At 46.1% G+C, this 27,190-nt stretch overlaps 1 protein-coding gene across 2 annotated transcripts in view; it reads right to left on the reverse strand.

The window, feature by feature from the left end:
• Window positions 1–27,190, reverse strand: part of Maml3 (mastermind like transcriptional coactivator 3) — a 434,164-nt gene that overhangs the window by 156,007 nt on the left and 250,967 nt on the right. For both annotated transcript variants that reach the window (XM_052730179.1, XM_052730178.1), the window contains exon 2: window positions 20,994–22,586. In XM_052730179.1, the coding sequence (XP_052586139.1) occupies window positions 20,994–22,586 (1,593 nt within the window). The remainder of the gene's footprint in view (window positions 1–20,993; window positions 22,587–27,190) is intronic.

Raw genomic sequence — 27,190 nt, forward strand, 5'->3', positions numbered from 1 at the left:
TCTCTTTCTCCATCTAGTCATCACATTCTAGTGGAAGAGGTAACTTCCTAGGTAGAGGTGAGAAAATGAGACCAGTATGGTACTGACACTTCCAGGTGGCTTTCCCCGCCATCTTCCTCCATGGGTGTCCACATGGAGGCAAAACTGCATCATGTTTTGAGCTCAGATTTGGATTCTAAAGCCTTTTCTTTGGGTCCTAGGTCTGGAGCTGACTCTATGGCATTGGACAGTCTTCTTAATACTTGATGCCCAAGTTTCAAGATCACTTGAAAATAACATGAAAGTCATATGCTCTGCACAGATATGAGCACAGAATATTTCAGCAATATGCCCCCCACTCTGCATCAGTGTCCCCTAACCTCTGCACTGTTGGCATTTTGAGTAAACAATTCTTAGCTGTGGGAGCTGTCTTACGCACAGGTGGATAATTAGTAGCATATCTGATTTCTACATGCTAGATGCCAGTAGCAGTCTTAATGTTCCTGTTCCTACAGTGGTTAAAATCAAAACTAACTCCAGACAGTGTCAAATGTCCACTGGGTGAGGAACACGGCTTTGGTCCAATCAAGTTCTGAAAGATGAGAATAACTCTGCCCTTCTCTTTGACAAAGATTTTAGACATAGATTTTAATCTCTCCTTTAGAAGTGTAAGGAATTATGTAAGTATAGTTATTGGGGTCTTAGTTTCCTCATCATGAGACGATTATTTTCAGGCTCTCTCTCGTTCTAAATTCTGACCCTGAGAATTCTATTCCTAGCTCTCATTTCATTAAGGACTCAAGATAATGTATCCCTAATTAAAAACCTATACAGGTAATATGTGTTTTACTAGAAAATACCAGAAATTCAGATAACAGAAAAAATGAAGGAAAAGACAATGAAGTCATAGAAAATAAGGAAAAGAATTATTACTTATCATCCACCTACTCAGAAGTAGGTTTTTTAAAAACACATGTACACATAGATATAAAAACATACACGTGCATATACATTCATTCAACACATATCCATATATCTCTCAATTGCTTATCATTTATGTTATCAATTCTAGCTAAACCTCTATTTTTACTGTTGTTACTAGTCTGTCTACACACACACACACACACACACACACACACACACACACACACACACACACACACATCTTTTCCCCCTCATATACAACATCCTTCAAGGAATAGCTGCTCAAAGCAGGTTTGCATAGACATGGATGACGATGAAATCCACACCCCCTTCTTCCTTCACAGAATTTTAGCTTTAACTGAACACACTGGCAGGCCAAAAAATGTTTTCAACTACTCACTTCAGTCAGCTCTCCTTCCCCAGCGAAGGGGCCATCCTCCTCAGTGCTTCAAGCTCAAGGTGTACAAGTCAAATGGGACTCTCTCCCTTTTACACTTAATGCCACCCATGGTCACTTGCCTCATCTGTGACTTTCTCTGCGGGTCTATAGCCAGGGCCACATGCAGTGGAGTCCCAATTACTTTGTTCTAGGTGTGTTGTTCCCTAGCGTCTCTCCTGCCAATCACTTTGATCAGGATAGTTCTCAACTCCTTTTGGATGCCTGAAACGGCTGCCCGTGGCTTCTTGTATCACCAACTAGGTCTCAGTAATGAGTGCTGGAGGCTTCCTTCTCCATGCAAGCCCTCTCTCTGTTCACACTTCCTATCCTCTACGCCCCACTTCACAGGCCACTGCTCTTCCACTCCCCTTATTGATGAACATTCTATTCAAAGTTAGGTCACTCAAAGCCTAGGACTGCCATCTTCTCAAACAAGAGGGGAAAACAAAACAAAATGAAAACAGAACATAAATGAATTGACGTTCCAGTCGACAGCTGTAGCTAATTACCTGTCATACTAACAGGGCATATCTTTGTGTTAAAGATTATCGATCAAGTATTTATTTACTCTGGTTTCAGAACCACATTTGAATGTTCACCAAACTAGGTGAAGTGTGTCAACTTCAGGTAACGATTTTCTTGTAACAGTCACTTCCATCACAGCCTACGCCTAGACTTAGTCCAAAGGAGAGCTTGACTTTTCCACTAAGAGGTGTGCAAAGGAAGAGCCCCTGGATTTCATCATTAGAGCTCGTGGATGGGGATGTACCTCCTCTGTACTCCAGCATTTGCCTACATGGCAAGAGCTCTCTCTTTGACCTCCAGCACCGACAAACAAAAACAATCGAATCACTGTTTCTCGGATAACATGTCACTCTTGAATATAAATAGGAGTTTGCATGCTGCTATCGTTTTATAAAATCTTTTAAATTCAGCTTTTGGGAGAGGATAAATTTCTTAAGGGCAGAGGCCATGCCTTCTGCTTCCTCTGTGACACTTGCTGTGATGGGAACACAGCTGGATGGGCAGTTAGTTGGTCCTGGATGAATGTTGCTAGGTGATTTCTATTTGAAGAAGAAATGGAGAGAAAAGCCTGAGGGCTCAGAGGATTTGTTTGCATGCATTTTGCTGAGAAGAAACATAAATGCGCAGAGAATTGAGTGTGTGGACAGCACGGGGGCTTTGGCCCAGGAATATTCAGAAGCAGGAAGTTACTACGTATCTAAGAGCCACAGCTGGGTCGTGGCCTGGAAAGCAGAGGACAAAGGGTACAAACAATAAACACCTTCAAACATGAGAAGGCCAAGGGAGGGATTCTTAAAGAGGAAATGGAAAAATCCTGTTAATAACTGACTTGGGTTTAGAGTGCATATGAGACAAAGGTCCTCTGGAGTTCTGTTTCCTTATTTCAACAAAGGCAAAGGTTTCACATTTAGCCATAGGATTCTATTCTGTACTGTGAGGCATAACTTTGATACCAGGCCTGAAGCTGTTAAAAAGAAGAGACCAAAAGGTACAGCATGGCTGGGAGGTGGCGGGCCACACCTTTAAATCCAGCACTCAGAAGACAGAGGCAGGAAGATCTCTCTGAGACTAGGCCAGCCTGGTCTACAGAATTCCACGACATCCAAGGCTACATAGAAAAACCTTGTCTTGAAAAGCAAACAAACAAACAAACAGTAACAACAACAACAAAAGCAAGAGGGGGGTCTAGCATGTTTGGGACCAGTAGTTCTGCTCAACCCAAGTGAGTCTGCATGTTCTCACCTCTACAGGCTCAGGCCTCCCCTTTCAGATCCTCCTTTACCAATACCACTTTATGAAATGTCACAAGCCATCCGTGGTGATTACGGTGTCCACAAATACGTTCACAAATTCTTGACATTCTCTTCTGAAGAGAGCTTCTAATCTTCCTTCCCTAGAGAGTAACTGGACTTCATTATTTTGCTGCTAATGAATGGAATAATGAAGAAAGCGAAGGTGTGTGACCTTGATGCGATCTCATGATAGGCACCATGGCTTCCTCCTTGATCTCTCTTGAATTACCCTCTCTGGGGAAGACAGCCACCATGTCTGGAGAGCAGCCAGGGACGTCAGTCCATTCTGGAAGGCACTAAAGCCTCTATGCTGAAGCCATCTGAAGGCGTTATGAAGGATGCGGGTACTCGAGGCCCAGTCATTCAAGAGACTGAGACTCAGTGACATCTTCTTGAGTGTAACCTACGAGAGATATGACCTGGGAACTCCCAGCTACACTGTTCCTGGACTCCTCCACCCTGTGAAGCTGCGAAGCTTGCAGTAGAATTTGTTATACAGCAATCCATAAATAAGATAAGAAGTTTTCCAATAGAGCTCTTTTTTTTTTTTTGAGTTTTAGTTTAAGTTTTTTTTTAAAGTACTTTAAAGTAAAAAGAAATGGTGCTCATTATTTTGGACTACTTATTTACCTGCTTTTAGTAAATCCAAAAGTTTAACTGTGCTTGCTGCCAAGACTGACAGTCAGAGTTTGACCCCCAGGATCCACGTGGTTGAAGGAGAGAACAGACTTCCATAGCTATCCTCTGACCCTGACATGTATGCCTTGACATGTGTGTGTGTGTGCGGGAGTGTGTATGTGCATAATCATGCAGGTACACACACGTGCACACAGTAAATACATATCAGAAAATTTAGAGATTGTAAAGGTTCAGGTGAATTAAATCCCAATCTCCTTTGTAACTCCTAGTTTTAACAAAGACAAATGACCTTTCTTATATAATGAGGTTCTAGAAACATCTAGGGCATGCATTAAAGGGTGTGGAATTATTTTCATATGCTTGAGATGTTTCTGTACTCGATATCATTTAACTTATATACCAAAAGGTATCATTTTCCTTACTAAAGCATGGTGAATAAGTAATTTTTAGTTTTGACAGTCGAGGCAAGGAGGAACAACCTTGTAACAGCCAAGGTGCAGGGTGGGGAGGGGTGGGGTGGGGAGACACAGCTACTGTTTTGTGGCCTGCCCGAATGATTTCACATATTTACGACCCTATTTATTCTAGAACTTGTCCTTCTTAGTGTGTTCAATGCTCAGATTACAGACATACAACAGATGCCTAGTGAATGAAGAGGCAGTTTTTAAGAAAAGCTGAAGCACGCTTCGACATTTTCCCAGAGAATTTGAAAGACGTGTAGATCAGAGGAAGTGTTTCCTATTTTTTAAATTACACGTGAAAACATACATAATGCATGTTAAGGACCTGTTGTGGTTTGAACGTGTCCACCATTTGGCTCATGTGTTAGGACATTGGGTCTCCACCTAGTGGCGCTGTGTTAGGAGTTGGAGGAGGAGCCTTAGTGGAGGAAGTGCATCACTGATCCATTTCTGGTCGCCTCCGCCTCTTGGTCCACCAAGGCACAAGGAGCGGAGAGGTTGCCTGTACACGCCTCCCAGTATGCAGCTGATGGCCACGATGCCTTCCCCTCTGCCGTGGGCTGGATCCCTTGTTAAACCATGACGTCATTACCCTTCCTTCCCGATGTTGCTTTTTCAGGCATTCTGTCACAGTAGTAGGAAAAGTAAGTCGCAGGAGGATGGAACGCTATTCTAAATGCTCTACAGAAGCAAGTACATAACTGTTCTAACATCATCATCATCATCATCATCATCATTATTATTATTATTATTATTGGTTTTCCGAGAGAGACAGGGTTTCTCTGGATAGTTTTGGTGCCTGTCCTGGATCTGTAGACCAGGGTGGTCTCGAACTCACAGAGATCTGCCTGGCTCTGCCTCCCAAGTGCTGGGATTAAAGGCGTGCGCCACCATCGCCCGACAGCATTATTATTATTTCTGTGCCCTAGATGAAAAACCTCAGGTTTAGAGAGGATCTGTAAACTGCTCATGGTCTGGTCCTGCAGATGATGAAATCCGGAGCAGGGGACATGTCCTGGCTTCAGGCTGGTTCCTGATGCCACACTACATCACCACCCTTCTCTATCCTTCACAGGTCCTTCTCTGTCCCTTGCTAGGCCACACTAGGAAGCTCCCAAGTTGTGAGAAGGTAGAGAGGGAGAGAGCCCTCCCTATAAAACCCGCCTCTTGTGGTTTAGGGGAATTGTGTTTATCCACGAGTTTCTCTCACTAGACCGCCAATTTAACACTCTGCCAACTGGCCAATTATTCCCGTTCATGTAGAGTTAAGCGGGTCCTTCTCCAGCTGTACACCTTCCTTGCTCAACATAATTAATGAAGCCCATCAAAATCCTGGAAAACAAGCCCAGCTCACCAGCCCCTCTCACTGATGTGTTAACAGGGGGTCAGGTGGTCCTGACCTCACCACAGGATGTTTATGTGGCCCTAAGGCTGCTCACAAATGGTACGTGTTGATGACAGGGTGTGAGCCAGTGCTGGGGTGCTGCTTTTCATAAGGTAGCCAGGTTACCAGATGCACATGGTATTGTGGCAGGATCTGATCAGCTCAGGTAAATTACGACAAGCAGAAATTATGATGAGCAGGGCTCAAGACGGGCTGGGTGGAGGGTGCTGGGGAACTGCAGTCTATTCCCAGGGGCTCAGGAGGACAGTCTTTAAGGGGTCATGCAGAAGCTTGCAAGCAGCCAACAGAACCCTTTCACCCTGCTTCACCTTTGCTGCTGAGCACCGTGCACCGCCTTTCTGATCACAGAGCAGATGTTTTTGTTTTGGTCCTACATCTTGCTGTCCATCACAGTGGCTGCCACCCACAAGAGGCTGTTGAGCTCTTGAAATGTGGCTGATCTAAACCCAGAGTGCTGTAAGTGTAAAGAACACATCCAAATCCCAAGGTTTGCTAAGAAAAGAATATAACGCTGTTCATTTTTACATAGATTACATGTTGACAAAAAAACGTATTTTAATACATTGTGTTAAATGACAACATATTAAAATTAGTTCCAACAGTTTTGTTTTACCTTCTAACATGGCCCATAGACATGGTTCGCATTTGTGGCTTGGACTATGTTTTTATTGGGTGGTGGTGTTCTAGAAATTGGGACATCTAAAACTGTCACAGCACTGGGAGGGATGCAAAGGCCAAGTGATTTCCACGCCTTTTCCCCGGGCCTTTTTCTTTCACACAAATGGGTGATATTAAAATGAGTATTAGCCACTGCCAAGTCTGCTGTGTGCTCAGATGTGAACTGCCTCCAGTTCCATTCGGCCACCCTTCAGCCCCACAGCTTCACAGGACAGGCTTGGACTTGTGCGAGCACACACACACACACACACACACACACACACACACACACACACACACGGCGCTGTGCTTGGACTTGTGGGAGCGCACACACACACACACACACACACACACACACACATACACACACACACACACACACACACACACACACACACACACACACACACATACACACGGCGCTGTGCAGCATCTGTACGTAACTCATTCTTTCCACACAGACCGGAAAAGCTGACTACTCTGTACTTAGTGGTTTTTAGGGAACAGTCATATGGACTTGAGACTGCTTCCTGCGGTGTGTGATGATTGCAAAGGGCAGTAATGTACAGAAGAGGGTACCAGAGGGGGCTGCTATCACGCCAGCAGTACGGGGGGGGGGGGGCCTTCCATTCCCCTGGTTAGAACTGGTTTTTGATATGGGCGCTCTTTACAGCAAAGCTGATTCTTCTCCTTGTACTTCCTTACTTCCTGGCCTGACAAGCCCATGAAAACATCTAGGACCTCGTTGTGTGAACTGGCTGACATCCAGGTAGGACCGCCCAAACGCGTCTTCAGATGGGTCAGACCGAAAAGCAATAGAGAATGCAGGGATGCGCATAATGCAGGTATGAGTGTGCCTGAACCTCTCTCAGGAAACATACTACTAATCAATGAGCATTGTTAGTTTGGACACTCACTGAGGCCACTAGTTACTGCTCAGCAGATAACCATGGGTAGGAAAACCGCAAGGTCTTATGTATGGGTATTAATCGAGACACCACACTGGAAATCTCTCCTTGTGTGACAATGTCTGAGTCTTTATATATTTCATCAAAAGCAACAATATAGTGTCATAATGTTCGGGCCTGTTGGGTGGTGGTGGTGCTGCACACCTTTAACCCAGCACTCAGGGGGCAGAGGCAAGTTGAACCCTGAGTTTGAGGCCAGCCTGGTCTACAGAGTGAGTTCCAGGACAGCCAGAGGTACACAGAGAAACTCTGTCTCAAAAAACAAAAAAGAAAGGAAAGAAGGAAGGAAGGAAGATAGAAAGAAAGAAAGATAGATCAGGCCTGTTGAAGCTGCCCAAGTAGTGGAATATGGTAGATTACTTTATAAAGAGAGAAAAGTTTAGTCGTTTCGAGAAAAGCCCAGAATTGCTATGAATAGTTTTTAAGTGTAGACATGCTACTTTTATTTATTTTATTGTTTTTATTATTATTATTTTGTGCATGCACGAGCACATATGCACAGAGGTGCCAGTGGAGGCCAGAAGAGGGTGCTGGATCTCCTGCAGGTGGAGTTACAGGTGATTATGGATGCTGAGAACCAAACTCAGGTCCGCTGCAGCAAATGTTCCTCAGCCAGCAAACTACTTTTAAAGCGTCCAGCTGTGTTCTTCTTAATACTTAACAAAGAACAGTCTTTACAGAGGACTCTTCATAAAATAGACACAATCAATTAATATAATAAAAACACCAAGCAAAGAGAATACATGATACCGGTATTTATTATTGTTCTAAATAAGGAAAACAAATGTTTTCATAATACTATGAGTTTATGGGGGGGCGGGGGGGAGAAACGCTTGTAAAAGCGAACAGTCTAACCACAAGATAGGATTAGCTATTTGTGGCTCCAGTGGTACAAGCTCATGCAAATGTCATGAGCTAACTTCACACATTTTGTTGGGTGTGTGTCCGAACCTCAACAGATGGGGATATTCACTGGAAGAGTAGGATAAAGAGGCCGGTGAGACGGCTCATCAGGTAAAGGCTCTTGGTGTCAAGCCTGAGGACCCGAGTTCAATACCCGGGACCTCCAAACTGAAAGGAGAGAAGCGACCCCTGTACGTTGTCCTCTGACTTCCACACATGCAGACCACAGCAAGCCACACCCATGGGCGTGCCCCCCCGCCCCCACCCATGGGCGTGCCCCCCCGCCCCCACCCATGGGCGTGCCCCCCCGCCCCCCCCATGGGCGTGCCCCCCGCCCCCACCCATGGGCGTGCCCCCCCCCCGCCCCCCCCATGGGCGTGCCCCCCCCGCCCCCACCCATGGGCGTGCCCCCCGCCCCCACCCATGGGCGTGCCCCCCCCGCCCCCACCCATGGGCATGCCCCCCCCGCCCCCCACCCATGGGCATGCCCCCCCCGCCCCCCCCCATGGGCATGCCCCCCCCGCCCCCACCCATGGGCATGCCCCCCCGCCCCCCCACCCATGGGCATGCCCCCCCCGCCCCCCACCCATGGGCATGCCCCCCCCCGCCCCCCACCCATGGGCATGCCCCCCCGCCCCCCCACACACACACACATACCCAATATGAAAGAATGCTAAAAAAAGAATAAGAAATAATAGCAGGGTAAATTGCAAGTGTTTCGATTGCTTTTAAAGCACAGATACAATTTGATATTTAGATTCACATACAACATGTCATTCAGAAACCATGATATCCTAACATTCAGCAGAGGACCATAATCTTTCACATCATTTCCCTTTTATTTGGTCATATTTTCAGTCACTAAGTTCTAGTAATGATTTCCTCTGACTGCCTCTGTGCCCAGTCTTCCTAATATTAAATATGGTTATTTTTCTACTGTTTGGGAGCAAACCAAAGACTTTGTACATTCTAGGTAGTTCTTCCACTGAACTCTTCCTTAAAATGTTGTCCTTTGGTTATTAGACAGTCATAGTCCATAGCTGGGCCTTTAACTCTTTTATAGCCCAGGCTGGCCTCAAACTCATGACCTTCCTGCCTCAGCCCTCCTTAAAGGTCAGTGTCCAGGTAAATATTCTCACTGTGCCACTGGAAGTAGTAGAAAGATCCCTCACTACTCTCCCATGCCAGTGGAATTCACTGCACTTTTCTCTGGTGTGCATGCTGCCCTCCAGCCTGGCCACGATCTGAACTGTTCATGTGAGAAGCCTCCTTCCGCTTCCACTGGCGTGCCTGCCCACCCACTCTCCTCCAGCACCTGCTCATCCTGGGTCCGTCTGGAAGCTGGCGCCCTCCACGGGGCTCCTGTGCTCGCTCAGGCTGTGCGGACTCTCGTCTTTCTCACTGTCTCACTGCCTTGGCATGTAGAGTTTTTTTGTTTGGGTTTGGTTTGATTTTTTTTATTTCTTTTTTAAGATGCATTTATTTATTATGTATACCATGTTCTGTCTGCAGGTTTGCCTCTGCACCAGAAGAGGGCGCCAGATCTCGTTATAGATGGCTGGGAGCCACCATGTGGTTGCTGGGAACTGAACTCGGGAAGGGCAGTTAATGCTCTTAACCTCTGAGCCATCTCTCCAGCCCGTTTTTTGTTTTTGTTTTTTTTTTTTTTGGTTTTCTGAGACAGGGTTTCTCCGTGTAGCTCAGGTGTCCTGGAACTCCATTTGTAGACCAGGCTGGCCTTGAACTCAGAGATCTTCCTACCACTGCTGGGATCAAAGGTGTGTGCCACCACCTCCCAGCCCCATGCAGAATTTAGTACGATTTATTTCAACTTGACACAAGCCAGAATCATCTGAGGAGGGGCCCTCAATTAAGAGAATGCCTCCGTAAGACCTGATATAGACAGGCCTGTATTTTCTTAATTAGTGATTGAGGGGGGGAGGGGCCACCAGTGCTGGCGGTTCTGAGTTCTATAAGAAAGCAAACTGACATCATCAGAGAAGCTTTCTCCTGCAGCAGATGGGAACAAATATAGAGACCCACAGCCAGAAAATATGCAAAAGAGTGAGAGACCTTGGAACACTCAGCCCTCAACAGGATATTTCCATCAAATTCCTCCCATCGGGGCTCAGGGAACCCATCAGAAGAGAAGCTGGAAAGAATACAAGAGGCAGAGGGGATGGAGGACACCAAGAAAACATGGCCTTCTAAATCAACATCATCTACACACCTATGGACTCACAGAGACTGAGGCGGCCCAGGGTCTGCACAGGTCTGCAGCAGATCGGGCCCTAGAGCTGCAGGAGGAATGGACACACGCCCTCACCCCTAACCCAGAAGTTAGCTCCAATCGATAACCACTTGCAAATGTAAATTTAGTTTTCTTCAGGACGTCTCACTGGGGAAACAAACCTCTCTTAAGGGTAGGCTGTACGCCCAGAGAGGATGGCCAACAGAAAAGGAACTCAATGGCCTCTTTGGGGGTTCCTTGCCTCATAATATGCCAGGCTTTAAAAAAAATTATCCTTTAAAAAAATCTATCTTTTTTATTTCTTATTTTTAAAATTTATTTTATTCATTCTTTTCCTCCCTCCTGCTTCCCTACGGATCCTTTGAATAGCTATCGTGGCTTCCAGGTTTGTGTTTTGATGGGATTCCTGAGCGTGCCAACAAGTGGGTCTCTGCATCTGTAGCTGCTTCTTGTGCCCTTTGGGGTTCTTTCTTTTCCTGTTTGTTTGGTTTGTTCTATGCCCCTGTGTTGTTTTTTTTTTTTTTTCTATTCTATTCTACTTTATACTGTATTATATTTTATTTTATTATTTTCCCATAGATGCCTGTTTGTTTTCTAATGAGAGACAGAAAGAGGGTGGCTCTGGATGGAGGGTTGTGTGTGGAGGGGCTGGGAGGGCATACGATAATCAGAATATATTATGTGAGAACAAATCTATTTTCAATAAAAGAAAAAATGGGAAAGAAAGAAAAAAAAGAGAGCAGGCCGAGCAAGGCATAAGGAGCACGTCAGTAAGCAGCACTCCTCCACGGCCTCTGCCTCTAGGTTCCTGCCCAGTTTCTTGCCTTGGCTTCCCTCAGTGGACTGTGACTTAGGATATGTAAGCCAAATACTCCATTTCTTCCCCCAAGTTGCTTTTGGTCATAGTGTCTCATCACAGCAATAATAACCCTAAGGCAGCTGGTGATACAGTACTTGATGCCCAGCATTAATGTGGGACCCATTTTATCTTCCAGACAGGACTTTCTGGGGCTGCACACTCTGGCTGATGGCACATGGACATCTCTTTAGTCCATTGGTCAAGTTTTACAATTCTCCATACTTTTGTTGACCTAGTGACCAGTAGGCTTCCATTAGGGAGAAAAGCTAGACTTGCTCTTCTGTCTGTAAATATAAGAGATACCCTTGGAGAGTTCTGGACTGGAGTCCAGGGTAATGAAGAATACAGCCTGAAAGGAAGGGAACCCAAGATTCAGGAGGTAAAGTGAAACTGGGCATGTGGTCCATGGGTCATCACTTTCAAAGCCCAGGAACATCTAGGAAAGTTGTCCGGCCACCATCTTTGATATACCCAAATATGGGAAGCCAGAGCTGTGGCCCTACCAATACATCTGAGAAGTCTTGCTCCGAGGATATCTCAAGAGAGTGCTACAGAAGCCTCATGTTGCCTCTGCCATGAGGCAACTCCGCTACCGACCTTTATTCATGGAGATCCTGGGGAAGGTAGCTCAGCACACACAGGCTCCGAAGAAAGCAGAAGAAGAGCCACAGTCTCTCTGAGTGATGAAGGAGGGGCCTACCTTTTAACATGAGAGGTGTGGTGAGGATGGAGCTGTGGAAAACAGACTGCTTTGTCCTGTTGAGACATTCAACAAGGGGCTCGGGAGATGGGTCAGTGGGTAATAGCATTGCCCCGCAAGCATGAGGACCTGAGTTTGAATCCTCAGCACCCCCACAAAAAGCCAGGCCTGGCCATGTATGCCTGCAACCTTAGTATCAGTCGGGGTAGATAGGAGGATCTCGGAGCTCCCTGGCTAACCATCTCAGCCAAATGATGAGCTTCTGGTTCTGTGAAAGACCATATCTCCAGTCAACAAGGCAGACAGGAGTAGAGGAAAATACCAAATTTTTTGCTCTGGCTTCCCCAAATGTTGCATATGTGTGTTCCCCGAAATATTGTGCACACTAATAAACTTATTTGGGGTCAGAGAACAGAACAGCCACAATATTAAACATAGAGGATAGGCAGTGGTAGCACACACCTTTAATCCTAGCATTCCAGAGGCAGAAACCCTCTGGATCTCTGTGAGTTCAAGGCCACATTGGAAACAGCCAGGCATGGTGACTCACACCTTTAATCCCAGGGAGTGAGCCTTTAATCCCAGGGAGTGATGGCAGAAAGCGGAAAGATATATAAGGTGTGAGGACCAGAAACTAGAAGCATTTGGCTGGTTAAGCTTTCAGGCTTTGGAGCAGCACAGTTCAGCTGAGATTCATTCGGGATGAGGACTGAGAGGCTTCCAGTCTGAGGAAACAGGATCAGCTGAGGAGCTGGCAAGGTGAGGAAGCTGTGGCTTGTTCTGCTTCTCTGATCTTCCAGCATTTACCCCAATACCTGGCTCCAGGTTTGATTTTATTAATAAGAACTTTTAAGATTCCTGCTACACACACACACACACACACACACACACACACACACACACACACACACACACACACACGATTTTTAGAAAAATTGTAAAATTGATAACTGCCTGTGCTGGTTTGAGGATATCCCCCATAGTCTTGGGCATTTGAATGTTTGGGTGGCTTAGGGGATGTGGCCTGGTTGGAAGAAGTATGTCTCTAGGGGTGGCCTTTCAGGATTCAAAGCCTGACACCATTCCCAATTTACTCTCTCTGGTTCAAGATGTGAACTCTTGGCTTTCCTTTTCCTGCCACCACGACCGCCACCTGCTGCTGTGATGGACTCTTCTCCTGGAACCATAAGCCCAAGAGATCACAGCATCTCTTTCGTCTCTAAGATGTCTTGGTCATAATGTCTTATCCAGCCACAGGAAAGTAGCTAATACACTGCTAAATACATTTAGATATTAAACAAGGAAATAAACAAAGGCCACTTTACTGTGTTCTGGTGTTATCTTAGGTACCATTTCTCCATTGTAAAATGGCAGTAGAGTTGGTAGCAGTTGTGGGGGGTATAGAGTGCACACTCCCTGGCCTCACCACAGGGCTGCTGATTACCTGCATTCTGCACACCTCCCGGGGTGATTCTTAGGTCCATAAATGCTCCAGAACTCTGCTTGATGGTTTATAAGCTCTCTGAGTCAACAGGAATCTTCTCATCCCACAGCACCTTTCAAAGGCATTCTCACAGAGGACCAATTAAAACCTCTTTCTTCCATAATACTATTATAAAACTAATTCCTTTCCCTCAAACTTTTCCGTCTTGGCTGTTTCCTCTTAGTCTCATATTTGCAGACTCTGACAGAACGTCAATCAGGATTTTCAAAAATCTTCCAGGATGTGTATGGAAATGATTTTATTTTACCCATCGATAGAAACCTTTCCCTTATTATGTGGATTTCTGAGCACTCTTGCCCACCGGTTCCCTCAGCTGGGAGGCCTGGATTGAGCCAGTGATGAGCTTTCTGTCAATACTTTGCCTGGCACCTGAGCTGCTGGGTACCATAGGCTTAGTCAGGGTCATGGAATCTAAATTGTTTTCGCAGTCCTTGAAGTAAGTCAATATTTTCAAGATTCCATAAAAGACTCTGCAGGTACGATCATGAGATCTTACCCCAAAGTGGCTGGAGGATGACGCTGGCATTTCTGTCCCCTTGAATATATGCATTCCAGGTAAGAAGACTTACGTCCCGAATGTCATCATGGCTTTATTTTGTTGCTGTGATAAAATACCCTGCCCCAAAGCACACAGGCAAGGCAAGGTTCATTTGCTCACAGTTCCTAGTCCATGATTGGGGGGAGTCAAGACAGGAACTCAATGTGTCACAGCCACAGTTAGAGGCTGAGGGAGAACGCATCCTTGCTTGCTTGCTGTCTTAGTGCTTAGCCAGCTTTCTCTGATCTTACACAGTTCAGGACTCAACTCATAAAATGCTGTCACCCACCATAGGCTGGGTCTTCCTCTATCAATAAACAATCAAGACGATTCCCCACAGGCTAATCTGATCTAGATAGTTCCTCCACTGAGAACTTTAGATTATGGCAAGTGGACCATTAAAAACTCACCATCACAAGGGTGTCGTAAGTTTGGTTAAAGCCTGCTCTGCTTCATTAAGGCCCCATAATGCTGGAAACAATCATGTGAGTTTTGCTGCAGTAAGTTTCAGCATCAGGTAATTTTTGATAGTCCAACAGAAGGGTGTTGAAAGCCGCTGCAGAGGTCCAGAGTGAGCCGCCCGGCATTCCCCAGTGCTCCCGAAGTGACGATACAGGAGTAAAATTGATATCAACATAAAGAGCAAAGAGGAGGAGAGATGGTAAGAGCAGTCAAGGGATGTCAGTGACGTTCTGGAAGATGGGAATCGGATGACAAAGCAGCTCGTACAGAGCTGGTTTCAATAGTGCAGTGGGAGCGGCAGAAATCCAACAAGCTGAGAGGACATCGGCAGCAGAGGCATTTGGAATATCAAGGCAGGAGGCAGGGGTATTGTTGGAGACAGTAGGTTCAAAGCCTGAATCCTGCAGCCCTAAAAAAGCTAGGCTTGGCCACCCATCTTCAATATGCCAAATGAAAAGATGAGGAACTACAAAAATCAGAAAAAGGAGATCTATTCAACATGACCAAATTGGGAAAAGAAATAAAGGGGTCCGGTGGCACCCCTCTTCTCCCTCAACCAAGTCCAGAAGGTTTGGAAGTAAACAGGGCAATAGATGTGCACACCTAAGCAATCGTGGTAAAGGTATGGTCTCGCTCAGGTCATCTCAGCTCCAGTCTGTCCCACAAAGTGCTCTGGGCAGTTGTTCAAAGCACCTGAAATCTCTTCAGGAGAGACAAGTTCCTCCTCTGACTGGCACTGGGGAGGGGTCCAGCCTTTTCCATGCCCAGGGATGAGATTCCTGAGGAAATTCAAGTTTCTCGGGGACTGTTGTTTCAACGGCCTGATAGCCAAAAGGCACAGTGTCTGTTTAGAATATGTCCACAGAGCTGCACAGGGAAATGAGTTGAAGGTCTGTGAGGAGAAGAGGTAGACTCTTCCCCTTCCCCAGACTGGAGGAAGGAAGGTCCCCGACTCTACAGAGATGGAGCTATCAGACCCAGGAGCCCTAGGATCCTGGGTATCAAATGAAAACGGGGTGTGAGTAAAAGTGTACCCAGTCCTTAGTGACACGCCCTCACTGTCACCAACACACCCACCACCAACTCTTTGTCCATACTCGGTTTCTAGGGTCAGCAATGAGCTTAGGAATCTCATCCGTGCCGCTCAAGGGACACTCACCTATGGACACTGACCCAGGGCACTGGCTGGGCTCTAGCCCAGTCATCCCAGGGCAAGTGAACTCCGGAACGGTGCCACACTCCTAAACAGATGGTTAAGGAAAAGCTCGTGATATTATAGAAAGAGAATGAACGCAAGGGAGAGGCTGCCTCGGAGTAGGGGAGCAAGCGGAGCGCAGAAGAAAACCTCATTTCAAAATGATAATTAGTGTTCTTAGGTTATAAAGGACAAGCCAGAGAATAAGAAGGGGCTTACAGAAATTGAAAATGTGGAAATTAAAAATGAAGTATTTGATATCAAGGTTGGGAGACAAAGTTAAGGAAACCTAATAGAACATGGGATAAGAAGACAAAGACATGGAAAATAGAAAAGAAATGAGAAATCAGAGAGCCATCGAGGAAGCTCACAATGCAAGAGAAGTTCCAAAAAGTTCAATAAAAAGAAAGAAAAATGTCTTCAACCCCAGATATATTAGGAACATACATTATCAGATGCTAAAATAAATTTCTTAGTACCGTATATCAGGGATTGGCAAGCGGCGTGGTGAGCGAGAGTGCCGGCTGCCCAAGGACCCAAGTTCAAGTCCCGGCACTGAGTAAAGTCCGGGCTCGACTGTGCAAGCCTGTCACTCCAGCCCTGTGAGGGCAGAGGCAGGGGGATCACAGGTTCAGTGAGAAACCTGCCTCACCTGAGTAAGGGGGAGAGTGATATAGCAGGACACTGGACATCCTCCTTTGGCCTCCAAGCATGCGCAGACATGTCTCTGCATGCACCACACACACACACACACACACACACACACACACACACACACACACACACACACCAGATAAATATATTTCATAGCATCACACATAACGAGGGAAAGAAGCCACACTAAGGTCACAAAATCTTAAAGATTCAAGAAGCTCTTGGAGTGAAGGTGTAGACACACATCCCCGGGCCTCTCAATGCCATGGATGTCACAGGATCATGAAGAAAGGTCTTCAAGGCAGGGTGTGCTCTAACTTAGCGTAGGGTTGAGAATAGAGAAATGCAGTCCGTGGGGATGAACAAGAAAACGACTTTAGTGAAGTCAAGTGGCTGCCTTTGTGGAGGGGGTTGGGGAGGGTTGTTGCTGCCATTTTTTTGGTTTTTTTGTTTGTTTGTTTTGTTTTTACCATTAGTCTGATGGCACTGTCTGGACTAGGTGCATGTGTTTCTTGGGAAAAGTAAACACGTATTTAAGGAAACTGACGGAAGAGGCTCCAGGCTTGTAAAGTGAAGGATGTTCAAAGACATTCCCAGGATGCTTGTGGATCCTGGAGGCCTGAGCTTCCTGTGGAGCTGTTATAGGTAACAGGTTTCTACTAGCAGAGCTCACACATTAGGAAAAATGAAAGGAAAAGTGGAAAGCATACCCACTAACGACACGCACTGAGCCACACATGACCCACATGCGGATGAAACCGGGTACCACATGTACGATGTAGCCCGTCCGCCATTGCCAGGACTAGAGGCCAACATCACCTTCTGGAAATCTGTCGCTCTGCACCCATCTATGCGGGAACCATACTTGTGCTCTGGGTTGCCTGTGTCCTCCCTTGGCCAGCTGGGGGCCGCAGGCTTTGGTTTCCTTCCGGCATAGCTGCTTCCTTGGTTTTTGTTTGACAGTGTCAGGGGTTCAGTTTGCCTTCCCAGCAATCTCACCGGCACTCCACGGGTTCAAGACACCCAGCACCCCTCAAAGGCGCTCTTTTAGACGGCTTTGCGAGTGCCTCTCCTAGTTCCTAAAAGCGGCTCTGTGTCCCTCACGCCCGCGTGTTCTCCAGGGAAGCCCACAGCCAGCTGAAAACATCTCTGGCCCACATGTTGCTGATTTTCATCAAATGGCTTATTAAATAGCCTTGAGTCTTAGACACAGGGTTGGGCACTGTGCAAACACTATCTGGGGGTGGAGATCTTGTTTGTGAGAAACAGCAGAATTATGGAAGTAGAATAAGCAAGTCCAAAGTAAGGGCTCCTTGTTCATCCCAGAAATACGTATTTTAAAAAAAATAGACATCAATGCAGGAGGCTCAGTTATGACAACTGGACACAGAAATTTATTTTTACAAGATGGGAGGCACAGGGACAGAGACAGATCAAAGGAATAACGCGGGGGTATGTCCTGGAGCAGACTGGGCAAAGAACTATGGCAGAAATTTGAGTGATGTTTTCATTGCTGAAGTTTTAGCTTTTTACAAGAAAGAGAAAAGTTGGTAAGGGATGAAAAGAGGAAGTAACAAGAAAAGGGAAGAGCGTGGGCGGGGAAAGGCTGGGGTTGACTGGGGTTACCCACCGGAGCAGGAATTTACCACGAATACACCCCAATGACTAGGGAATAACGGCATGAGTTCACCCAACTGAAAGTCACTTGGCCTCAAACTGAATTTCTAAGAAAGAAAAGGTCGACTTTTACTTTTAAAATAGGGATTTTTTCCCTTACTTAAAAATTTTTTTTTCTGGTGGCAGAAAGAACATACGTATATGAGAAAATTCGGAATATTCAGTAGACTAGGAAAATAACAATGATATGTCAGAATGCCATTCCTAAGAGTTTAGGTGCTCCTCAACTTTCTAGGCTCCTGAGCAGCACAAGCTGGTCTACCTACAGCACATCAACTGTGTGGGGAGCTGCTTATTTTAACATTAGGAGCATTTCCATATGTGTAATCATTTGCTAATCCCATACTTTGATTTTTAGTATATACCCATCCAAAATATTTCTGTTGGTCTCAATTTTTTACTATTAAAAGTAATGGGCAAGAGTTGTCGAGATGGCTCAGTGGTTAAGGGCACTGGCTGCTTCCAGAGGACCTGGTTCCATTCCCAGCAACCACAGGGCAGCTTACAACCACCTGTAACTCCACTCCCAGGGGAACTGATACCCTCTTCTGGCCTCCACAGGCACTACATGAATGTGGCACATAGACTCACGTACAGGGAAGGCGCTCACTTGTATAAAATAAAAATAAACTAATAATCTCCTTGTTTAATTTGATCATTATGACATATAAATTCTACAAAGTTGACTTCCTAGATAAAAGTCATTATAAAAATCTTTTAACTTTGTCTGTTTGTTTGTTTGTTTTGAGACAGGGTTTCACTATGTTTTCCTGGCTGGACTCAAACTCATAGAGATCCACCTGCTGAGATTAAAGGCATGCTCCAGCCACCATGTCTGGGTTTGTTTCTTCTCCTTTCTCTTAAAAAAAAAAACACCCAGAAAGTAAGTGCCTTTCAACTTGTTTCGGAGAGAAACCTTGGTCCTACTGGTGTCCTACATGAGTAACTGTGTAACTTTCTCGAAATCAGTGTATCTAATGTTATCAAACTATTTTCATTGCCCAAGCCAGTCAATAAAACTAAGCATTGGTCGTGGTCTTTTGGTACTGACACCGCAGAAGACAGCATGGACTAACATCTGGTGTCTTGTATAACCCATGCCAGTCTGTGTGTGCCCTGTGCCTGCACACAGCATGAATGACTAACTACATCGATAGCTATGAAAATACCCATTCACAACCAGCTAAACATCTGAAACGGTTTGTTTGTAGAGAGACACTCACACGCTTATATAAGCATCTTGAAACTTGTTTGAAATGGTAGGCAGTTACTATTTCATTAGAAAAGCTGCTACTTCTGCCTTCCTGTGCTCTATGCTCAGAAGCAATTGTTCTGGTGAGCCCTTGCCAGGGAAGATTCTGTCTATTCTGAAGGCACCTCTTCTGAGATGGAAGGGACCCTCCATGCAGATTGAATCCAGACGCTGCTTCAGCTGACTGAGCCCTTTCAAAACATGACCCCTGCAGCTAAAGGTCTCAGGGACCCACTTGCAAACATCAGGATCCCAAAGGACCCCTTAAAAACAACAACAACAACAACAACAACCGTGTTCCAGCAAAGACTTTGCTTCTAGTTAGCACACGCAGAAAGGTGTTAGTGAGGGTCTCGGAGGACAGAGGGGTATCATCTCACCCATATGTCTACAGAACCTGCAAGTTGGAATTAATCATCTTTGGTCTGGCTCGGAAGAAATGCCCGCATAAAAACAGCCTGAGTAGAAGCATAATTTGTATTAAGATTAACAATGGGTCATTTGACAGTACGCAATCTCATAAACCTCGTGACGCATCTGGGCTCCCACAAGCACCCTTGCTTATGGCCTCTATTTTTGCTTGCTTCTGAACTTCCTGGTAAAGTGTATAAAAGGCTGCATTTCCATTGATATATATTTCTATATTTTAATGAAATCATTATAAAATATCAAAGTCCACATTTCAAAGACGTTTCCTACTAGCTCCCGATTGCAGCTGATGTAAAATCAAGCCAACACTTTTATTTATTCAGACAGGACTTCTTTAAATCTAGCGGGCATGTGGAGGCGAGAAAGCCCTCTGAGGTTTGGGAGTTGGACGTCTGTGAAGGGTAAGAATGAAGTCGCAGAGCTCAGGCCTGTCTATGCTGGCCAGCACCACCTCCAGCCTTGGAGATTCCATCAACCTGGGGGTTGCGGGTAGAGAATGGGGGTCACAAGCGGGAGTCACAAGATGCAAAGTTTCCAGGTATCTACCTAGAGGACATTGTCTGTATTCCACAAGGAGGGGTGCACAGATAGCAACTGAAAGTAAAGAGACACCCCCCTACACACACACACACACACACCCCATGAATTCACTAGCAAGTCTTGCTGAAATCAAACCAAATGCCAAGGACAGGAATGCTTATACTCCTAAGTCATTTGATCAAGATGTCTAACTGTTGCTGGCAAAATGGCAAATGTTTAGACGTTAAACAGTCCTACAAGACGCACTCTCCCACTTCACTCTGAAAATACAAAAACACTCTGATTTTTAAAGGCCAAGAGTCCATATTTCCCATCACTCATAGCCCGTTAAGACAGCTGACAGTTCGTCCAGGTGGTATAAAACGGTGTTAGCTAGGCCTAAGCACCCCTGCTTTCCTATCACCCTTTGGCTAATGAACCGGAAGAAAAACTATAGAGGGATGCCATACTGGGTCATGTGACTTCTGCCGCCTGCTTTCCTCACAGTGAAAATTGGATGTATTTAAATTTTTCTTGGCTGCAGTCAAGAATAGGAGGAATAGGAGGGATTCGTGTACAAGAAAGGTTTACCGGGCCACTCTTTCTCCAACTCTGCGAGGAAACCGCACAAGGATGCACAGGGCAGGATTTCTGCCGATTTTCAGGCTCCACTCCAGGCCTAGCCTGGTGCCCATGATACGCACGGGACAGCCTGGTACACAGGTAAGAACGGCTCCCACTGGGCGCCACTTCCCACTTACCTGACCGTGGGCTGGAAGCGCAGCATAGGCCATGGGCGGATTCATCACTCCTTTCTGCTTAATGAGAAGCATGCGTTTCTGGTCCTCACTCAGGTGCGCTCTGGGAGCCTGGAGCGGTGGTGGAGGCGGAGGCTGCTGCTGGGGAGGCTGCGGCTGTGGTGGCGGCTGGGGCTGCGGAGGCTGCTGCTGGATGTAGGGTATCAAGGGGTTTTTGTTGGGGTTGGCCATGGGGGGCGTCATTCTTGAACTCAAGTCCGCATTGAAATGGGTCAGAGGCTTAGTGTTGCCATAGGTGAGAATATTGTGCTGTTTGTTTAAGGAGTTTGTACCCAAGTTATTTGGCTGCTGACTGATCATGTTCATGTGATTCGAAGGGAGGTAGTTGTTGATGGTCGTCTTCTGCAGGCTGTTGGCCATTGCAGGCACTATAGTGTTTTGGTTGTTAAAGGCTTGGGGGTACATCATTGGGCTATTTGGTTTTTCTGCAGTAAAAGCTGCTCCATATGGACTTGACGGAGGCCCTAAGGGAGACCAATTTGAAGTCTGATTTGAGTGGGGCTGCTGCTGCTGCTGTTGCTGCTGCTGCTGCTGCTGCTGTTGCTGCTGCTTCTGCTGCATGAGTTTGGCCCTCTGTTGTTGCTGGGCAGCCATCTGCTTGAGCTGCTCTGCTGGGGACATGTCAGAGCTGGGCACTGCCACGGAGCCCGATCCTGACCCCGTCACCGTCACCGAGACTGGATTAAGGAGATAGCCGTTGCCAGGTCGAGGGGGGGCTTGGTTTGGAGTGTGGGCTTGGTTTGGAGTCTGGGGGGACTGGACAGCACAGTTAGCTGGCGAGCTGGCAGGGTTTGGAGCCACAGGGGTGTTGGCCACAGATGGCAAGCTAGTGGCTGTGGAGACAGTAGAAAAGGGGGGACCAGAAGATGAAGGTCTGGTTTGGGGCGACCCCATAGAGATGTGTGCAAAAGGAGAATGAGAGGCATCGCTCTTCACACTCGCACTCTCATGGGAGAGTGGGGTCTCCATGGTCGTCTGTGAGAATTCCTGATCCTTCTTCTCTTCGAAGTCTTCATTGAACAGGTCCTGGATGTCATCTTCCGGAACCGTGTTGGCCAGCTCGTCTATTAGTTCCTGCCACTCTTGGTCATTCAGGTTAATGTCAGAGAACAGCTTGTTCTGATTAGAAAGTGACGTTTCGGATGTGTCTATGCAGGCGGGGTCATCAAGAGGCTCCTGTTTGAGGTCCTTGCTCTGCAATATAGCAAAGCTATCCTCCAGATCCCCACAGCCATTGACAGGGAGTTTAATCTCAGGGAGCCTGCCATTCTTACCCAGATCCTCTAGCAGCCCAGGAGTGTGAGCAGCGCTGTTCTGCAAGGGCAAAGAAGGCTTGAGGTCAAGCTGGTGAAGGGGTGAAGCTGAAGGCGGCGGCAGGTTGTTGGGCAAACTGTTGATGGCTTCCATCCCCGTGGTGAGGTCCTTTCTGATGCGCTTGCTTGTGGGAGAGAAGCTCCCATCGCAAGCCCCATTCTGCTGGTCCCCATTAAGTGGTGATCGGGCCCCTTCCAGCTTCCTTTTCACAGTCTCTTGGAGCTGGAAGAGAAATGAGAGAGAAGATGGCTTAAACTCATATCGAACTCTTAACCATCGTGATGTGCATTGTGGTGAACTACCTTTGCGCGTAGGCATGTTCATGTATACGCACGCACACCTGTGTGCACAAGTGTGTGGACCTTGGGCACTGTCCACCCTGTTTTGAGACAGGGTGTGTCATTGGCCCGGAGCACCCCCATGAGGTGAGGCTGGCCAGTGAGCCCCGGGGACCTACCCACTTGCTTCCTCAGTGCTGGGATTCCAGGTAGACATGTGCCGGAATTTTCTGGTTGCTGTTCATAGGCTTTTGGAATAGAACTCAGATACTAGAATGAAGAATCTCCTTAGCCCATGAACTACATTTTAAGTGCTGTATAACACACCAAAAGGAAAGGATGCTCGTAGTTTCAAAATCAGGCGACACCATGATTCAAAATCTGTGAGAAAAGGCTTCATCTAAAAGCAGAGTTCAGAGAGCCGAGAGATACGCAGGGTAAAGGTCACAGGGAAGGGTCACCTGTGAGCAGTTTCCAAATTTAGTCCACACTTGAGATGCGGACTAAAACACATCGTTCTTGTAAAAGATGTCTATCCTCAATTCTCGCCACACCCCCGTAATCGAAACCATCAAGGAATTAAATCAACAATATTTTGAAGAACACTTATCAATGTCTTTCTTAAAAATCAGTTTATTGTAATGAACTTACAAACTGAAAAAACACACACGGAGAGATTAACATAGCATCTGCCAAAACCCAAGTCTACAGACCTCAATGAACTACTCAGTTAGAGCAGCCAATTGGAAGCCATGGAACTTGTCTTTGGATTTTATGATTTCATTATCAGTTACATCATTATGCACTTATCCACCACAAGTAATTGAAAAATCAGGAAGAAAGTCAAAATTAGAAAAACAATTAGTTTTATATCCTTTTGTGACTTCACCTGAATTCTGTTCCTCCTCAGTCACCAAATAGTAGCCTTTCCTGTTCTTACTACATTTATACTATACTCACACATACATTTCTTTACACACACACACACACATATATATTATAGAATAGATTCTCATGTGAGGAAAAACATGCAATCTTCTTCCTGAGAACGGGTTTTATACTTTCTTTTTTAAAAGAAATCTTTTTAAAAAAGATTTATTTATTTATTTTGTGTACATTGGTATTTTGCCTGCATGTGTGTCTGTGTGAGAATGCCAGATGCCCTGGAACTGGAGTTATGGACAGTTGTGAGCCACCATGTGGGTGCTGGGAATTGAACCCAGGTCCTTTGGAAGAGCAGCCAGTGCTCTTCAAAAACCACTGAGCCATCTCTTCAGCCCCGGTTTTACACTTTCCAAGTCCATTTTCCTGCTAGTTTTGTGGTTTCATTTTTTTTCTTTGGATCTAGATAGTATTCCATATATATATATATATATATATATATATATATATATATATATATATATATATATATCAGAATTTCATTATCTATTTATCTGTTGATGGACAACTAGGTTGGTTCCATTTTCTTGCCGGAGTGACCAGAGCAGCACAAACGTCTTATGAATATGGATTTCATGCATTGCCAAATGGCAGACAATGAAGGTTAATATTGTACATAGTCGAAAACTTGCGCTTGTCTCCTAATTGTTCTGATTTGCAGCTCCATCGGATGCTTGGTGTGTTTCCATCATCTCCTGTGACTTCAGACTTGGTGAGATTTCCTCTTTCTCACTACCATGCATTCTTTGTTGTAAATGATGGAATTCTTCTACGTTCCTTAATTTTTTTTTTTTCTTCTGCTCGTGTATATGATGTTCTGGGCATTTCCCTCGACTACAACATCCTCGACCATCTTCCCTAGGCTGATGGTTCCAAACAGTGTAGCCAGCGCCGTCTCTGCTGAGCCCCACTAACTCCAACTTTCTCAGACAGTTAAGGAGCATCTAAAACTCAATCCGATCCTCACCTCTTCCCCATCTCTGCATCCACACAGTTACCTAGGCCAGAGGTGTGAGCACTGTACACTGACATGCTCATCTCACGTCCATCCATACTGTCACTGTCCAGACCAGGGGACCATCTCTGGGTGACCCGTCCCCTCCTTTACCTGTTCTTCCGGAAATTCATTGTTTAGCCCTCTCCTGTCTGTTCTGTACACTGTGCCTGGCTCCTGCTCACAAGCCGGAAGTGATCAGACGAAAAGCTCAGCTGTCGTCTTTACATCTTCCTAGCCTACCTTCTCCGTTCTCCCCACACTTATCCAGTGTCCGCAATCCGCTATCAATTCTCCTAAAACTCTTTTTAAAAGTGAGTGTGTGTGTGTGTGTGTGTGTGTGTGTGTGTGTGTGTGTGTGTGTGTGTGAAGTAGGGATCAAACCCAGGAGGCCTTGCTCATGCTAGCCAAGCACTGCGCACTGAACTGCACCCCAGCCTTCTTCAGCCTCCTAAAGTTCCCTAACTGTGTCAAGCTTCCTTCTGTCTCCAGGAAAAATAATGTTTTCTTAGCTTGGAAAAAATCTCCCTTCCCTCCTCTTGCCCTGGTTAATACTCCCTTTCCCTGGTTAATACTCCCTTTCCCAGGTCAATACTCCCTTTCCTTGGTTAATACTCCCTCTCCCCCCGACTCCCCTGTCCAATAGCTGCTTATGTTTCACATCAGAGTTCAGATCCCCCTTACTGAGTTGTGGGAGTTGCTGATCCCTCCCTCTCCCACCCCAACCTACACACACTGAACTGGATTAATCCGAAGAAGGTTTTCCAAGCCATCTATACTTCCCCATTGATCATACTTTGTGCCGAGAAGTTAGGGACCATGGCTGACTTGTTTCCTGGTATCTGCAGTGGTCAGGTTCTTCGCAACAGTTAATAAGTAGCTGCAAAATGAGGGAAAAATGCTGCTGTCTCATTCAGAGATGAGACCAGTGCGTCTGAATGACCACAGAAGCCAGCCTGGTGGCCATGAGGAATTTCTGATTGAGAGTCTTCTTTCCTGGGACAGAAGGGACACTCTCTTGCTCCAGAGAGTGTTAACTCTATGAATAGTTTATTAGTTTTATACCCAGTTCATGTCTTTGCACCTTTCTTTCTGCCAGAAAGGGATATGCCTGTGGCTCTGGTCAAAGAGTGTCCACAGAGTGGGAGCTGGGGAGACGCCTGTTATGTGGGTGAAGGTCTTCCCTTTGTAAGTTTCCCACTGGGCTGCATAAGCACAGGCGAAGGCCGAGGGCCTAAGTGATGCTGGTGACGTCAGAACGGTTCCTCTACCTGGGTACCCCGCACTTGGCAGAGACACTGTATTTTAGAGATCCTGTAGGTGAGAGGTGTTGATTCCCTGTGAACTGAATCTGTGAAGTTGACACGGCTTTAGAGGAGCCCCGTGGAGAGAAACACCGATCTGGTGATGTGAGTTTTAAGGAGTACACGCTTTCTTGGAAGCAGAGAACGCCCTTCTTTTAAAGTAAGCAGAGTCAAAGGGAACCTGGAGCCAAACTCCTATCTAATCCCTTTCCCCAAATCTTAGTTTTAATTACAAACCAGAGCCCATCATAATCACTCAGTTGAGGCTCTTAAACAGCTGAAAACGGGGACCTAACTGGGACACATCAGAACTTGACTTCAAAGAAAATGATGCCTCAATCCATCATGTTAGGGGAACACTGCTAGAAAATAACGTTATTTATGGAACAAACCAGGAAACCATGGTTCGGATCATCAGTGTGACAGGTGCGTGAATGTATGTAGCTCCAAACACGGTGACAGATTCAAGTATCACAGCTTAAAGGCCTACAGAAACGAGGCCCGGGCACCTCCTGAAGTGATGTTAAGCTTCAGAAAATGAGTGCTTGTCTTTAAAAAAACGAATCTGATGTTATTTTAGAACCACAGGTCCACGATTATGTTCTGGGTCATGTCATGAATGAACAGGACTGATAAATAAAGACACTCTACTTGTCCCCCCCCCTCCCCTATAAAACAGAGGCGGCCAAGCCTCCAAAGGCCAAGAGGTCTGCTTGAGAACCCACTCACCTCTAAGGAGTTAAGTAGGCGAAACACCGGAGCCCAGCATTATAGAAATAAGAGCCAGGCCCGGGAGTGAGTATGATGGCTGAAGACCCCCTTCCTGTGCACCAGAAGAGCATGCGTACTCAGCAACGCATGGCTGTGGGCCAGACGGGCCACGCCCAAGGCTCTCTGTTCTGCTTGCTTCCGAGCCCCTGGCAGCCCCCGGCAGCCCCCGGCTGACACTCAAAGGATGAGTTTGGAGAAATGTCTATAAATTGTCCCAAGTTTGGTTTCATGGGTTCCCCAACGGGTTAGCAGCACTAGCTCACAGAGTTACCGTGAGGGTGAGTTCATAGCAGATAATGTGCAAACACATAATTCTGCACGTGGAACCCAGTCAGCACTCACTAAGCCTCAGCTTTACTATTTTTAAAATTCAGTCACGACTGCCATGGGGACAGAATGCTTCCTGAGTCTTCAAGACACAGATAGGTATAATGGCAATATTTCTGTTCCCTAGCCGGCCAAACCTTAATGTTTCCCAAGCATCTGGAGTAGCTTTCATAATATGAACAACAAAAATCAAATTTGCAATTCAAGCCC

This window comes from Peromyscus californicus, unplaced genomic scaffold, assembly GCF_007827085.1.
Source record: "Peromyscus californicus insignis strain IS unplaced genomic scaffold, ASM782708v3 Scaffold_9__1_contigs__length_137607984, whole genome shotgun sequence".
NCBI lineage: Eukaryota > Metazoa > Chordata > Mammalia > Rodentia > Cricetidae > Peromyscus > Peromyscus californicus.